Source organism: Cydia splendana, chromosome 21 (genome assembly GCF_910591565.1).
Source record: "Cydia splendana chromosome 21, ilCydSple1.2, whole genome shotgun sequence".
Taxonomy (NCBI): domain Eukaryota; kingdom Metazoa; phylum Arthropoda; class Insecta; order Lepidoptera; family Tortricidae; genus Cydia; species Cydia splendana.
The window spans coordinates 4,801,084-4,818,521 of NC_085980.1; the positions used below are offsets into that span (position 1 = coordinate 4,801,084).

Sequence of the window (17,438 nt, forward strand, 5' to 3'; positions counted from 1 at the left end):
CGGGTAATGCAAAGGGTGCGGAGGTTTAGTATGTAAATATTAATCATTTTGTTCGACGTATGTTCATGTAGACTACATTTTGCCCGCGACTTCGTCCGCGTAGACCACGGAGGCTTAGGTATTTTGATTGTAATAATTTTAACGTTATGAATTTGTTAATTTTGTGTCAGTATTAAAATATTTTTTTTTTTTTGACAGTAAATAACAGTAAGTAGTACTTATATTTCCATGTTATTTTAAAGGAATAATCATAATAATACAATATTAAAACTAGAAATAAAATATAAATACAAATTATAAAATATACTTACCTACAAAAACCAAACCAATTACAAAAAGAATACCCCTTCTAGCAAGTCGGACTGCGGCATGGACCCCATGACACTGGCGGCGTTACCTCTCTGTATCGCAAGGGAAATTTTGTTACAGATAATATCTATCATATTATGATCCATCAACCAGAAACGACACTTTTGACACTAACAGTTCATAATTATGCATAACAAATCCAGATCAAGTTCGTAACCTGTTATTACAATTAGAATAAATCTCACGATAATCGGACACTTAATTTTTAACCACATTTCTATCCCTTTAGGGGCTGAAGTTTAGTTTTTCCCGTTAGGGGTAGGGGTAAAAAAATCTTAGAGTCTATTTTATATTCTCCTAGAAACTCCTACTCTTGAAAAGTACCTGTTTCTTAATACATATAACAAAGGTACCTATATTATAAGTAGGTAAGTAATTTAACTCTTTATCTAAGTTATTCTTTAATGTAATTTATGTAGGTAATTTCGAATATTTAAAATAGTAGTCTGTAAAGTTTTCAGAAATGCAAAGAACGTATTTACATAATTTTAATACTGTGTTTTTATAAGTAATATTTTTTGTTTAAAACTTTTTTTGTGAATTAAACTCTATTTAGGCAATGTATTTTTTTAATTAAAACGATGTAAGAGTAATTTAGTTACTTACATAGCTAACAAAATACAATTTACACAAATTAGTCATAGGTACAAGTTGTTCGAGAAATGCAAAATGCCAGAGTTAGCTTGATCCAACTCTAAAGTGCTCCTAAGGTCGTTGAATCTGTCTTACTAATAAACTATTGGGTCTACCTATACATATAAGTGTACCCAATGTCATTGTCTCCAATGTCACCGGTCAGTGACATTGGGCATACCAATTGTAATCAATCAATCTTCGTGTGTTATGCCTATCTATACTCTGTATCTTTAGGTATTTAAATAAAAGTAAACAAAATCTACCTTCAAATGACTCCTTAAGCCAGTTGAGGGTAGATGAAAACATTACATGATCAAATAATGTAGGTTAAAGTCAGGTCGTTCAGTGACTGATCCAGGCGGTTTTGTATATTTGGTTGATTGAACAATAAATGTTATAACTACCCGAAAATGTATAGGTAAATTGTTTGTTTACTTTTATTTAGATACTTTACCTAAAGATACAGACATAGTCCGCAAACTCGTCGCACTATCACGTCATAGAGGTTGGAAACTGAATGAACAGGTTAATTTTTTTATGGCTCTATCAAAACCTTGAAATTGATGATTCGGCCAATGTCAAGGTTGGATCGCACACGGCCAGTCGGCCAGTTGGTCAGTATAATATCCGACCAACCTACAAAGAACCACTAACTATTTAATATACTTATATTACAGATATAGGTTAAGATTAATACGTTTAAGTAGTAGTAGGTACCTAGGTATGCCGTAATTGTATGAGATTTTTTATTCATGCGACTGCCACATTTACTCATTGACATTTTAAAGGCCACTTGTGTTGTTTCTAACCTATATTGCGTAATAAAGGGTGCATTTGCCGTTGAAAGGGTTAACCTAAAAATCCCTCGCATCTCCGTCTATATAGAGTTGACAAGTTGACAGGAGTTAATGACGGGTTGATGGCAAGTACCCCGCGCCTACGTGACCGCTAGCCACTAATGATTGACAATCACACAGTCATTATTAGTTAATAGGCTTTATCAATACAATTGGGTTAGACGCAGACTGTTATTATTATTACCTAACACGTCACAATACAATCGAAAGTAGCTAAGTAATAACTATTTATAGCATTTTATATCATTTTCGGTGCAGCAGAGTGGTGTTAACGGAATTGGTATAAACAATTTCAACCCTAATGATTAATTGGCGTTAATTACGTTAATATTAACCTTAATTTACGATTTCAGTTGGAATCATCTATACCAATTCCGTTAACACCACTCCGTTGCACGTTGCACCAAAAATGCTATAAAATGTAGGTACGATTCTGCGAATATTAACAATAACATAGCCCAGCAAACATTTTTGGTCAATATTCCGATAAAGGCACCTATTTGCGACCGAAATAGGTACCAAATAAGTGCCTTTTCGGAATATTGACCAAAAATGTTTGCTGGGAGAGCAGCATTTCCCAAACTATGGGTCGCCCATTGGCGGGTCGCGAGCGACATTTGAGTGGGCACACACGAAACGCTAACTGCCGACCGACAGAGTTAACGACCGTTGCGCCCTATATAAGACGGCCAAGAGGTAGGTCCTGAATTTGACAGTTTTTGTTAGGTGGTTCGGAGCCCAGTCTACTTTGGGAACCACTGCCATAGAATCCTAAGCGAACTCTTCTTCTTTAAAAAAATGGATCATCAAATTTATCATGATTTCGCTAGAGCGCTACAGCCTACCCATGTCTCGTGTCACGACACGTGAGCCACCGGAACTGCGTGCAAGCTATGATTACCGCAACGTTCCCACGGACGGCCGTGACGTAGCTTGTGTGAGATTTACCGGTTTTTCCGTACGGCTATACACTTTTACCGATTTTGAATTTAATTTGCAAATAGTTTTGTCACTTCGTAGCCACCCCGATAAGGGCGATAAGTAATACGAGATGAAGATAAGTACAGCCTGTGAGCTGTTGTAGGCTCGCGGATAAGTCGAAGGCCATACAAATCATACAATCTAGCCCTCGAAAAACGAGAGAGCCGAAAGCTTTTAGGTCAAAAGGTTTGGAGACCCCTGGGGCCAATATTCCAATAGTTTATCGTCAAGCGCCAATTGAAAAGTAGAAAATGTGTCGGGAAAAATAATAATGTATCGGGATCACAGATGCGAACGAAAAGTTACGCTCCTTTCCAGACATTATTTCATTTTCAGCAGCCTTACCAAGAGTTTGACACTGATATTTTCGCTAACGTCTGGTTAGTGTCAAACTCTTGGTAAGGCTACAGTTGCCGTTTTGAAAACGACTGTAACGTGGCCTAGCCCCCTAATCTACGCGATCCATGTGAGCTTAATTTAATTTTCCTTTGGTAGGATTGTTTTTTCTGTGTGTTGTTGTTTTATGCTCATTGTACCAGAGATTCAACGTAAGCAATCAGAGACGCTCCCAAGTATTGTTCTTTTGTTCAAGCGATCAATCGAACGAATCATGACATCCTTCCTAATTGATTAGACGTTACGTCTTGGAGTTTAAGGAGAGGCGAATGGAACGAATAGTAAATGAATAGCTGACACACACAGATAAAAAATATATCAGTGACATAGAAATAGGGCAAAAACGCTCAGTTCGCAAGATCGTTATGGCCAGTCCAGACGGGGACAATTTTTCGCCAATCTGATTAAATCGTCCGATCAAATCAGGCCGTGCGGACTCAAACGCAATTTGGCCACTTTCACCAATTTTACATTTATGGTGATATTTGAGCGCTCTAAATAAAAAAAATGCCCCCAAACGCGAATACTAGCGTCACAAATTGGTATTCTTGCGTCCGCACCCCATTTTATCGGTAATATCGGTCATAATCGGCGGTCGAATTCGGCGAGCCAAATTGGCGTTTTGTGTCCGCACGGCCTAATTTGATTGGACAATTTAATCAGATTGGCGAAAAAATGTCCCCGTCTGGACAGGCCTTTATTTACACGACTGCCCAAAAAACGGCGTGTATTGTTTTTTTACTAAATTAACATGTTATTGACGTTATTGTCAATTATTGGCAGTCAAGTGTCAATTCTTATTAATAACTTATTATCGTAATGTGACCTTATGACACTGTACGCTGTTTACAAACAAGTCATGCATGATATTGATTATTTTAGTAACATAAAATATAACTTTCTTTGCTTAAGAAGTAGATATATTATTGTTTTTTTCCTCCACAGGCCCCAGGGCACTGTATACACGGTGTAACAAAAATAGAGGGGATCCGTTTAAGGGCATATTTATCATTTATTCAATTGTATCGTCATGTACATTAGATGTTACATTATACAGGGTGCCCAGTAATTAGTGGATAACCTTCTAACCACCGACAGGGCACCTTAAGCTGGCCCAGAAAATGCACATATAGGTCTAGTAAAAGTTTCGTGGTTTTCGAAATAATCGCACTTTTCTAATTTTGGTCCCTTGTTTAAAAGACAGAAAAGTTCGATTATCTCGAAAACCACGAAACTTTTACTAGACCTATAAGTCCATTTTCTGGCCAACCTAAGTGCTCTGTTCGGTGGTTAGAACGTTATCCACTAATTACTGGGCATCCTGTATAAAGACAGATCATGTAAACTACGAGTATGTGAGGTGTGCAATATTTAAAGAGTACCGTAGACCGGGGTGACTATGGAAAATTTGGGGTTACTTTGATAGATTTAAAACGGTCATAGAATTACCATTATTCATTATTTACTGAAAATGTTCCTGTAACTAGTTAGATTACTATATATTCATATTCACCTACTGTAAAAAATCTCGCATAAATATATATTATCGCTTAAAAACTAGAATTTTAAAGTCGCCCCTGCATTTGAAAGTCACCCCGGTCAATGGTATTGTATTGTTACGTTACATGACACCCTGTAACCCATGTCCTATTCCATTTATTCCATAATAAACATTTCCGCCTATTCCACCTATCCCTACCGCCACATCACCCCTGACCCCTTGATTCCTGTGAAATTTTCCTGAAATTTCCTAGAACTATTCCATCTTTTTGGAAATTTACCGCACCGGCAACGTGTACATCTGTAGATAGTAAGAACGGAGAATGGCGCAGTTTGGTTTGGCTTCACTTTTTAACTGAAATGTAGACTTAGAACTAGGTTTCTTACCGTAGGACTGACATCTGTATAGTAGGCGTAGTAGCAGGCGAGTACGGATACGGAAGTAATTCCACTTGCTTATTTACTATCGCAAAAATCAAGCAGTACTTAACATAACTATTATAATGCCGCTATAAAGTAAGCAAGTGACAACTTAATGCTATTCTCATTAGATGCTACGTGGGTGGAGGTATAAAACTAAAGGTCGACTCCATTATCTATTTTATTAGTGTTTATGACACTTATATTAACCCATAAAATACGTAAGGTTAATAGTAGGTATATCAAATTATAACTATTATTTTGATGTATAAAATGTGAAAAGGGCTCATTTAAAATGTTAGTAAACTCGCAAATTGATTCAATTGCTCACAAAAACGCCATTTTAAGTATTTTAATCACAAGAACCTAGTCGCCGCTATAGAAACAGTCACCAGCAATAATATATTACACAACGAAGGCCGCAAAAATATCTGACACAATCTTATTTGTAGAGCCATAAGAGGGTGTGACATTTATATGTATATTTGCGGCCTTCAAAGAGCAACATATTATTGTAGGTGACTGTACCTTGTACGACTACCTATGTAGGTACCTTGTTTACAAATATTATAGTCTGTCAATCCATTTCCGTCAATAGAAAAGAGCGGCAAATTTAAAAAATGTGGGCATGAAAGGTTATCGTCCCATAGAATATTTGAATTTCGCGCCTTTTTTTACTGACAAACTTGTTTGACCGGCTATACTCGTGTATCGTGAATTTACACCAATCGGTAAATTGCTGCAATTACAACTATTAACCGGTTAACATCGGTTCAAAACGGTTCGATCCCCATTACCTAATTGTCTGATAAACCATAGACCAGGAAGTAATAAAAAGACCGCTTATAAGTACGATCCATGGACCGCTATATCGGAGAAACTAAGCGCACCATAGCAGAAAGAGTTAAAGAACATATCGCAGCTGTCAAAAATCGTGAGGTGAACAAGTCTGCCGTGGCTGAGCATTTGCTGGAGTCAGGACTAAACCACTGGATTGAGCTGCATAACCCTAAAATCCTTTCCACGGATCGCCATTTCTACAGTAGAAAAGTGCGGGAAGCCATTGAAATCAAAAAACATTGCAATTTTAATCGGGACGAGGGTTTTAAGATCTCATCCACATGGAATCCAGTCATTAGTAAATGTAGGTGGAAACGAATATCGACAGTCGATAAATCGAATATCGTTAGTGTTGTGTGTCGACAGAGTAACATCCCTAGTGCGCAAAACGTTCAAACTGATAAACAAGACCAAGTGCGGGTAGTTCGAAAAACTCGCGCGGCTAGAAGATGTTGATGTCATGGTATAATAATATACTCCGCCTGGTACTCTATTCCGAGATTCGCGTATGACCTAACTGACACGGGCCTACGTCATCATGCTGTTTACAGGTTCTCAAACTTTAAAATGTGGGAGAATTTTAACCAACGGTGAAAATTATTTTAACGGCATTAATTTTAAGTTATTCATGTAGAAACATAGTAAAATAAAACAAATCTAATGTGTTAAATTAAACTTTATTTATCTATACAAGATAAACGTTTAAAAAACTAATTCACAGTTACACATTAATTACCAAGCTTACGACGTGAAAAGTTTGGAAAACACTGCGACTGCTGACACTGAGCGAGAAGGAAATAACAATTAACACGCGTTCGACAAGGATGACGGTCAGGGCATGAAGTTATCTAGATCCGAATTGTCAAATGTGACAGCGCTATCCTGTGTTGCCAGTAATGTAAACAGAATTACCCGAACGTCTGAAATTTCTTTCGTGAATCGGAAGATATTGCTAACGAATAATTAAAAATGACGTGTTATTGTAAAATTTAAGATAAAATACATTATAAATGAAAATTATAAAATTATAAAGAAATATTTTAACTTATTAACCATAGCTATAATGTACCCATGTAACATGTTATGTTGAAATAAAGTGGCAATGTTATTGTGACGTAGGCCCGTGTCACTCTGGGAATAGAAGACCATGTTTTATTAGACCATGGTTGATGTCAACTTGAGCCAGTCTTCTCCGAGACCACGGGGACAACGCCGTCCTCGAAACGTCGGAGGTAAATCTTAAAACTTAAATACGCGATTAAGTCCCGTTGTGTAGTTTGATAATGTAAGGAAACCATCAAAATACACATTTTCTCATTAACATGTTATGATTCGGGTTTTCGTAGTTTTTATAGAAGAATAATTAGCATTCATTCATTGTTAATAACTGAGAATAACAAAAAACCAAAAGACCGCTGAACTTTTTGTGTTGACCTGACCCCAACCCTACACCTTGGTATAAAAAACCGGACAAGTGCTAGTCGGACTCGCCCACCGAGGGTTCCGTACTTTTTAGTATTTGTTGTTATAGCGGCAACAGAAATATATCGTGAAAATTTCAACTGTCTAGCTATCAAGGTTCATGAGATACAGCCTGGTGACAGACAGACGGACAGTGGAGTCTTAGCAATAGGGTCCCGTTTTAACCCTTTGGGTACGGAACCCTAAAAACGATGGCTTGGCCGTTTCATAGATCTTCTAAAATTGATTTAACACAATATTGAAGACATAAACTTGATTTCTTACCATCATTATCATTATGACTAGTACCTATTATGGTTGACTGGTAGAGAAAGCCATTATAGGCTAAGTCCGCTATTTGTACATTATTTTTATGGTTTGTGCAAAATAAATGATGTGCCAGACTGTCCGATAGACTTTACGGTATGATATTTCATACATAAGTTCCAATAAATATAGGTATACCTACGTCCAAATCGTCATTAAATACTAAAATATAGCTATTATTTTATGACAACACACGTGCTAGACTTGAATTTCCATAGTCTGCAGAATCTCATACATTATTTAATATGTCGCGGCGGTGCGTGGTTACACATATAGACCGTTCTAATGTCCCTTACCAGTAATTTTTCAGCATTTAAATGTTTAATAAGGGCCACTTGTTAGATTTAGCCACTACCTCGTAGTTAACCGTTAACACAGGGTTCAATTGTACTGGTAACTCCGGGTTTAACCGGTTAAAGGATGACTCACGCTAGACCGGGCCGGGGCTGGGCCGGAGCTTCCGGCGCTTCGTTTTCTATGGAAAACACCACGTGATCACCGATCAGCCGTCATTGAAAATGACATGTCGGACGCCTCGGCCCGGGCGCGGCCCGGTAGCGTAAGTAATCCTTAACTCGTAGTTAACCGTTAACACAGGGTTCAATTGTACTGGTAACTCCGGGTTTAACCGGTTAATACCGACGAGTTAGTGGCTAACCCAGGATGGCGCAAGTGGCCCTTAGGGCCTTAGTAGGTAGCTTACATTTTTTTACGACTAAACATATAACGAGTTGTCAAAGCATGTCGATGTGAGTTCAAGTTATGGGTCAAGTTCTATTGCGCCGATATGTTTTTTTCATATAATTTTCTAAACAAATACTACTTATTTTCGATTGATTGACAGTTGTGTTTGGTGGAGTCGAGAATTACCTTTTTTTAAACCAAGTAATTTTTGGCATGGTACGCGATGTTAAAGACTATGGTTTCTATAATGAAGTGTCACTTGCAAAACATAGAAAATATCAAGATTATTATAAATGATCTGAACTCAAAGACCCCAAACAAAGTTGAAAAAATAGACAGCAGCGTTTGACGTGAATGGCATCTTTTGACCTTGGCTTCACTTGCTTTTTAGGGTCCCGTACTTTGGAAGGTAAAAACGGGACCCTATTACTAAGACTCCGCTGTCCGTCCGTCCGTCCGTCCGTCTGTCACCAGGCGGTATCTCATGAACCGTGATAGCTAGGCAGTTGAAATTTTCACAGATGATGTATTTCTGTTGCCGCTATAACAACAAATACTAAACAGTACGGAACCCTCGGTGGGCGAGTCCGACTCGCACTTGTCCGGTTTTTACTCTTTTTAGGTCTTTTTGAAATCCAAATATACGGTGGGAAAACCTGTTACGTTATCATATCATGAAACGTAAAAATTAGGAGGTAAATTCTACTTTAAATTAATGTTTTTCCGTCATGACGCCTTTTTTTACTTTTAGTGACAAATGACGATTATAGACTTACGTAACAACAATAAAAAAGGGCTATTCTTACCTGGGTGCGTAGCCAATGTGCCAATCATTTACGCTTCGTAGCGAACGAAACGCAACTGTCTCTGTCGCATTAATATGGAAGAGTGATAGAGAGAAATGACTAATACGCTACGCCACGGAGCGTAAACGACACTACGTTTTTCTCTCTAACAATTTTATTGTGATGGTAAAACTAGTCCCTAAGTTCTCAAGTGTACATAGCTCTCTATTTCCAACACATTTTAGAGCTCCTTCCCACTGACGTCCAGTTTTTTGCGGTTATATACGGCTTTCTGCAGGATCCAGTTTTCTGTAGTATGCGTGCAGTATCCCGCAAATAGAATGCTCGTGTGAACCGTACTATAGTAGCACGTATACTACTAAAACGGGGCCCTGCAGAAAACCGTACCCGCTAAAAACTGGACGTCAGTGGGTAAGAGCTCTTAGTTTTACCTAACAGTTGGGAAGTTTAGTTCCCAGTATTTGCGATCAGGGCCCCATTTCTCGAACGGTATTAGACTAATATTATTAGTCCACGAACTGTCAAATCGTATGAGTTACCATAGCAACACACTAATAATATTAGACTAATATCGTTCGCAAGCTGGGGCCCATTTCTCGAACGATATTAGACTAATATTATTAGACCACGAACTGTCAAATCGTATGGGTTGCCATGACAACACACTAATAATATTAGACTAATATCGATCGAGAAATGGGCCCCTGAAGTGGCAATGGGCAGGCCACATTGCACGCAGAGAAGATGGCCGATGGGGTCGAAAAGTGCTCGAGTGGAGACCACGGACTAGCAAGCGCAGCGTAGGACGTCCACCCACAAGATGGACAGACGATCTTGTTAAGGTCGCCGGAAGACGCTGGATGCGGGTCGCTTCCAACCGGCACGTATGGAGGTCCATGGGGGAGGCCTATGTTCAGCAGTGGACGTCTTATGGCTGAGATGATGATGATGATGATGAATATCGTTCGAGAAATGGGCCCTATTTGGGAAAATGTGCCAGCTGTTACCAGAGGTAGCAAATTGGTGGTAACAGATGGGAATACCTCAACAATGTATTACGTCTCTAAGTGACCTTCGCTAGACACGTCGCGTGATCTTCGCACGTGCAGAAGTACGGGTTTAGCAACTTCGCACAATCGCTTCGCAATTCGCTTTTGCATACAAACAACAAACAAACAAAATTTACTTTATTCATGTAGGCCTAGCAACAAGCTCTTATGAATCGTAATTAATCTTAATCTAATTATCAGAGCAATTTATTGATGTTAATATTATTCCATAATAAAATTGGATTATTATACATATCAAATTTAACACTAAAAATTTCACAAAAGGATCGTCAAACATTAAAAAGATTGTATAAAAAAATACTAGTCTAGAATTTCTAGAATAAAATCTAAATGTCAAAAAAAAAGCATAAGTGACAAAAGAAGTAGATAGTATTACATCGGAATATCCATTTCCTCATCAATAATCAAATATACCTAATAAATAAATAATCATTTCGAATAACAATTAATCCCACGTTGTAATATCATTCATGTAGTCTTGTGTGGTATAATAAGCTTTAGAAATAAGTTTACGCTTTACATAATTCTTAAATTTATTAATAGATAATTCAGTAATATGGTTTGGAAGTTTATTATAAAATCTTACACAATTACCCATGAATGATTTTTTAATTTTATGGAGCCGAGTGAAGGGCACTGCGAGCTTATGTTTATTTCTAGTATTAATATTATGAATTTCACAATTTTTCCTAAAATTTACAATATTTTTATGTACGTACAGAATATTCTCATAAATGTATTGACAGTGCACTGTCATTATGTCAATTTCCTTAAATTTATCTCTAAGTGAGTCTCTATGGTTCATTTTGTATATTGCTCGAATAGCCCTTGTCCAACTTCTGTTTGTATTTGTTAGGATTATTTTGCAAGAAGTTAATTTTGTTTCCAAATTACCCGCTAGATGTCGTTGTACCATGTGTTAAATTTCCTACTTCGCGGTATTAAGATTTTTCTACAAAACATGACGTCTGGCTAATATTAATTATTGTCAAGCTTTTAGAACAGTTATACCTCTAACGAAATTATACATTATTGTACAGTCATTAGAGTGTTATTCTTTTGGGCCCTTTTTACATGGTCCTTCGAACCGGATGAGTTCGGCTAAGTGGATTCGGTAATCTTCGGGCCAACGGACGCCGGCTAAGGCAGTGGATTGCTGTCAGCGGTGTCAAGGCGGGAAGAGCCTATGTTCCGGAGCAACGTGTGACGTAAGCAATGCACGGTGAGATGCAGCAGTATGACGTAAGCGGATTATATGTGTGACGTAGTGAAGTGTCAAGACAACCGTGAGTACATTAAAATTATTACGTAGTGCAACTGTCAAAGACTTAGTGAAATTTCAAGGAATTTGGACTTTGAAAAATTTCATCAAGTTTTGACTTAGAAAAATTCGTAGCAAGTTTGGACTTCGAATAGTTTTGAAGAAAGTGGAACGACGGGGAATCCACGCCCAATTTTGCCTAGATTGTGCTAAGTCCCAAACACTTAGAAAATTTTATCATGGAGGCTCTTATAAAAGTGCAGCAGGATTTGTATTTGAGAATTGATAAGGCTAAAACTAACTTTAAAAAATCGCCTAAGGAACGGCTTAACTCTGCAGATTACCTTAGCACTAGATTAGAAACCTTAGAATCTTTGTGGAATCAGTTTGTGACAACTCATACTCAAATCATTCAAGAGTCTACTACACTTGAGTTCACAGAGTATGTAACTGAAGACGTATATTCTAGTGCGGAAGAGTTATTCATGGATTACAAGTCGGATCTTAAGGCTGCCTTAAATAAACTAAACGCGTCAATTCCTGGAAAGAACACTGAGTCTACCACTGTTGGGAATAAGTCAGATATTGGCCAAGGCAAGTCGGTGATGGTAAAGCTACCAAAGATTTCGATTCCTACGTTTTCAGGGGATTATTCTGAGTGGACTAGCTTCAGAGATCTATTCAAGTCGCTCATCCATAAGAATAAAGATTTAGATGACGTCCAAAAGTTGCACTACCTGAAAGGTTATTTAGTCGGTGAAGCTGAACAGCTTCTGCGTCACGTACAGATCACGCAAGATAATTACAGCGCCTGTTGGGAAAAATTGGAAAAGCGCTATAACAATAAGAAGTATCTTTCCAACTGCATTCTCAAACGCTTCATGAGTCAGAAGAATATTACGACAGAGTCCGCGAATGCACTCAAAGAATTGCTGGACACTACGAATGAGTGTTTAGATGGATTGAACAACTTAGGCATCGACACAACTACATGGGACATAATTGTGATTCATATCATTTGTCTTAAATTAGACAACGAGTCTAGGAAACAGTGGGAACTTAAGGTTAGCGAGTCTTCTGATGATTTGCCCACACTTAGCCAACTTCGAGAATTTTTAGAAACCCGATTTAGGGCATTAGAATTTTTGGATGGGAAATCATCGAAGACAAGCTTTGTTCCAAAGAAACCCAACGCACAATCTAGTAGCAACTTAAAAGTGCATCATGTAACTGAAGTTTCTTGTGGCTATTGTTCAGAGAATCACAAATTGTGTAATTGTAAAGGTTTTGCAAAAATCGATGTTGATGCTCGACGTGATTTCATCCAGTCCGGTAATTTTTGCTTTAATTGCTTAGGTTCAGGTCACAACGTATATTCCTGTCGCCAATCTACTAGATGCCGAATTTGTAAGCGCAAACATCATTCTTTACTGCACCCAAAAACTAGCACTCAAGCAACCGATTCTAAAGTCAAACCTACTCAATCGGTTGAAGGCGATATTGTTGCACACGCAACAACAGCTCCATCATCATCGTGTGATGAGCCCAATAATGTAACAACGTGTTTTTCGACCAGTCGTGGACAAGTTTTCTTGCCAACGGCTTTGGTTCAAGCTCAGTCGAAAACAGGTTCAGGTATAACCCTCAGATGTTTAATCGACCAATGCTCGGAAGCCTCATTCATAACGGAGTCTGCAGCACAACTGCTCGGACTTAACAAGGTTTCCCACAAGAGCACTGTCACGGGACTAGGCGGTGAAGAGAGTTCACCTGTGAACTCTAAGTCGGTGGTAAAAGTTAAAATTTCATCACTCCTAGAACCTGACTTTGAAGTGAACGTGCATGCTCATGTTTTGGGCAAGGTAACATCGAATCGTCCGAGAAAACTTATCGTCATTGATTCGTGGTCAGAACTGCCTAAATTAGATTTAGCAGATTCCACATTCAACATTCCCGGCAAAATCGACTTGCTGTTAGGGGCAGAGGTGTACGGTCAAATACTTTTAAACAACATGATCAAAGCTCCACAGGGAGCACTCATCGCTCAGCGAACGTCTTTAGGCTGGATCGTTTCAGGGCCAACTCACTTAGGTGAGTCGGAAATTCGTAAAAGCGTTAGCGTTAACCACATTCATTTAGATGAAAATGAGCTGCTCAAGAAATTTTGGGAGCTCGAGGCTGACCACAATACGACAGATCTCAAGCATCATTATACTGAAGACGAGAAGAAATGTGAAGAATTTTTTGCGGCTACCACTGAACGTGATAGCACCGGTAGATACATAGTGAAACTACCATTTCGTGATCAAGATCCCAGTTGCAAACACGGAAACTTTGTGCCTATTGCAACTAGGCGTCTCAACCAATTAGAAAAGAGGTTCGCAAAAGATGCTGAAATGAAGAAACGCTACTCGGATGTCATCAATGAATACCTTGAGCTGGAACACATGGAAGAAGTTCCTCCAGAACAGGAGAACAACCCAGATGCAGTTTACTTGCCACATCATGCTGTCATCCGAGATGACAGATCCACGTCAAAGCTGCGGGTCGTGTATGACGCGTCTTGTCCTGGCTCTAATGGCGTTTCCTTAAATCAAGACCTGTTAGTAGGTCCAACTCTGCAACCTGTTTTGCGTCACACCATTCTTCGTTGGCGTTGCCACCCTATATGCCTGGTAGCAGACATTGTTAAAATGTACAGGCAAGTGAAAGTTCATCAAGACGATATAGATTTTCAACGCATTATATGGCGTGAAAACTCGGGGGAGAAGATTAAGCACGTGAGACTGCTTCGAGTCACCTTTGGTACGGCCTCAGCACCTCATCTTGCAGTGCGTGCTCTTCAGCAAGTAGCCTACGATGAAGGAGCACAGTATCCAAACGCTGCTGATAGGGTCCTCAAGCATTTCTATGTAGATGATTTGTTAACAGGCTGTGAATCTGTGGAAGAAGGCAAATTAGTATACCAAGAAATGAATGAACTTTTAAAAAAAGGTGGATTCGATTTACAGAAATGGAGCAGTAACAATGAAGAATTAATAAGTTACATGAAAGAAACTGATGTCAAAGAGGAAGGAAGTCTCCAGCTAAAGATAGATGCTGTCATGAAAATTCTGGGACTCGTCTGGAACCGCCGAAATGACGAATTTGAGTATTCGGTACAACTTCCTCCACTCAAAGTACCTGTAACAAAGAGAAGTGTCATATCTGACATATCAAGGCTGTTCGATCCACTCGGCTGGTTGGCTCCAGTGATCATAGTAGCCAAGATTTTCATCCAAAAATTGTGGCTTTCGGGAATTGAATGGGATGATGAAGTTCCACCACAATTAATGAAGGATTGGCTAAACTACAGAGAAAGTCTAAACCAACTTACCGAATTCAAGCTGCCCAGATGGAACCATGCTAGTTCCAATGTAACTGCGGAACTTCAGGGATTCTGCGACGCTTCTAATGAAGCGTTTGCTGCTGTTGTGTACTTAAGGACTATAGATGAAGAAGGAAATGTGCACGTGTCACTGATCACGTCTAAAACGAAAGTGGCACCAATTAAACAAATTTCTATTCCACGTCTGGAATTGTGTGGGGCTGTGTTACTCACTAAATTGCTGGTTGAAGTAGCCGACGTTATGAGTATCAGCAAAGCGAACATTCGTGCTTGGACTGACTCCACAGTAGTCATCTCTTGGCTAAATAGTCGTCCAAATCGATGGAAAACTTTCGTCGCCAACCGTGTATCTGAAATAATAACGTCAGTAGAGCCGCACCAATGGTCCCATGTCTCGTCGAAAGATAATCCTGCAGACTGCGCATCTAGAGGTACACGACACCTGAGTAATGAAGAGCTCTGGATAGAAGGTCCGTCGTGGCTGAAAAATAAGGAGATTAACTATAAAAAACCAAACATAAAGGATACGAACTTAGAAGAAAGAAGCACTAAAGCATGCTTCGTGAATACTTACGATAATGATGATGTCACAGCAGATGCCGAAGAAACACTTATTTCAAGGTTTTCTAAATTGTGGAAACTGCTACGCGTTCTGGCTTTCTGTAAACGATTCTTGAAATGTGCTAGAAAAGAAAAAGTAAGTCTGTGGTTAACAAGCAGTGAAATCCAAGAAACTTTGAAAATGTGTATAAAGATTGTGCAAGGAAATCATTTCAAAGAGGAGTTGAAGAACCTGAAAGAAAATAAAACGGTTAATAAGAAAAGTCAACTTACCTCACTGAACCCGATTGTAGATGGAGATGGTGTCCTAAGAGTTGGTGGAAGATTAGAGCACGCTGGAATTAGTGAACAGATGAAGCATCCAGTAATAATTCCACATAAGTCACACTTAACAACTTTAATCTTAGACAATGCGCACGAAAAAACTCTGCATGGTAACCCGCAACTGATGCTCAATTACATGAGATCCAAATATTACGTAATCGGAGCAACCAATGCGGTTAAGTTGTTCGTTCGCAAATGTGTGACATGTGCTCGCTATGCCGCTGCATCGCGACATCCACTGATGGGACAGTTGCCGTCAGTTCGAGGAACTGTCAATCGCCCCTTTTTTCAGAGTGGTGTGGACTATGCTGGTCCAATAAACATGCGCACCTCAAAGGGAAGAGGTCACCGCTCTTACAAAGGCTACATCTGCCTTTTCATTTGTATGGCGACAAGAGCAATACATCTTGAAGCAGTCAGTGACTTGACAGCTCAAGGATTTATTGCGGCATTTAAACGCTTTACAGCACGTCGTGGTCATTGCGCTGATTTGTGGAGCGACAATGGAACGAACTTCGTGGGAGCTGCTCGTGAGCTGAAGCAGTTATACGCCGAAGAACGATCAAGCGTGGCTGTGGAAATTGCTGATCAGCTTGCTACAAACTCCACTAATTGGCATTGGATTCCTCCACATTCTTCAAACTTTGGAGGCCTCTGGGAGGCTGGGGTCAAATCCACGAAATATCACCTTAAACGAGTGATTGGAGATTCCACCTTGACATTTGAGGAAATGGCAACGGTTTTAGCTCAAATTGAAGCTTGCCTTAACTCAAGGCCTATGTCAAGAATCAATAGTAGCAACAGTAATGATCCTATACCACTCACTCCTGGACATTTTTTGGTTGGAGAGCCCCTAGTACTTGTGCCAGATTCCAACTATGAAAGTACTAATGTAGGTAGTTTAAGAAGATGGCAGCTAACACAAAAAATAGTTCAAGATTTCTGGCGCCGATGGTCGCGTGAATATCTGACTCAGTTTTACCACCGTTATAAGTGGGCCCATCAAACGCCCGAGCCAGTAGTAGGTAGTGTGGTGTTAGTAAAGGAAGATAATTTGCCTCCAGCAAGATGGTTGTACGGTGTAGTCATTGATAAACACCCAGGTCTGGATGGAATCACTCGAGTAGTTAGTTTACGTTGTAAAGGGAATATTATTAAACGACCTGTTGGCAAACTATGTTTTTTGCCAATAGAAACTTAAAGTGTTAGTTAAGATTTGTATTTTTGTTTCTTACCAAATGCAAGTTGAAGTTTTTAATTTGGTATCATTTGTTCAATTTAAATGCAAAGTTATTTCAGTGTGCTGAGTTATTTGTTTACATTTTGAATATCACATGTTGCAATTTCCTTTCACTGTGTCATGATATAAGTTTTGTTGTATTTTGTCATAGTTAGTTGTCTCATGGTGGGCGGAAATAAGGACATTTGTGTTATTATTGTCCTTGGTGGGCGGAATGTCCAACTTCTGTTTGTATTTGTTAGGATTATTTTGCAAGAAGTTAATTTTGTTTCCAAATTACCCGCTAGATGTCGTTGTACCATGTGTTAAATTTCCTA

General features: G+C 39.0%; 2 protein-coding genes across 3 annotated transcripts in view; both read left to right on the plus strand.

Moving 5' to 3' along the window:
• The window catches only part of LOC134801266 (protein phosphatase PP2A 55 kDa regulatory subunit), a 98,345-nt gene that overhangs the window by 13,400 nt on the left and 67,507 nt on the right, over positions 1–17,438 (plus strand). The window lies entirely within an intron of this gene.
• On the plus strand, positions 11,848–16,420 carry LOC134801357 (uncharacterized). The gene is made up of 3 exons (XM_063773897.1): positions 11,848–12,659; positions 13,257–15,921; positions 16,349–16,420. The coding sequence occupies exons 1-3, from the start codon at positions 11,848–11,850 to the stop codon at positions 16,418–16,420; spliced, it is 3,549 nt and encodes a 1,182-aa protein (XP_063629967.1).

Coding starts and splice junctions, on each gene's coding strand:
- LOC134801357 (XM_063773897.1), top strand. CDS start 11,848: ATGGAGGCTCTTATAAAAGTGCAGCAGGATTTGTATTTGAGAATTGAT. Junction 12,660..13,256: donor GACAACGAGTCTAGGAAACA/GTGGGAACTTAA, acceptor TATAACCCTCAG/ATGTTTAATCGACCAATGCT. Junction 15,922..16,348: donor GTGAACAGATGAAGCATCCA/GTAATAATTCCA, acceptor AACGCTTTACAG/CACGTCGTGGTCATTGCGCT.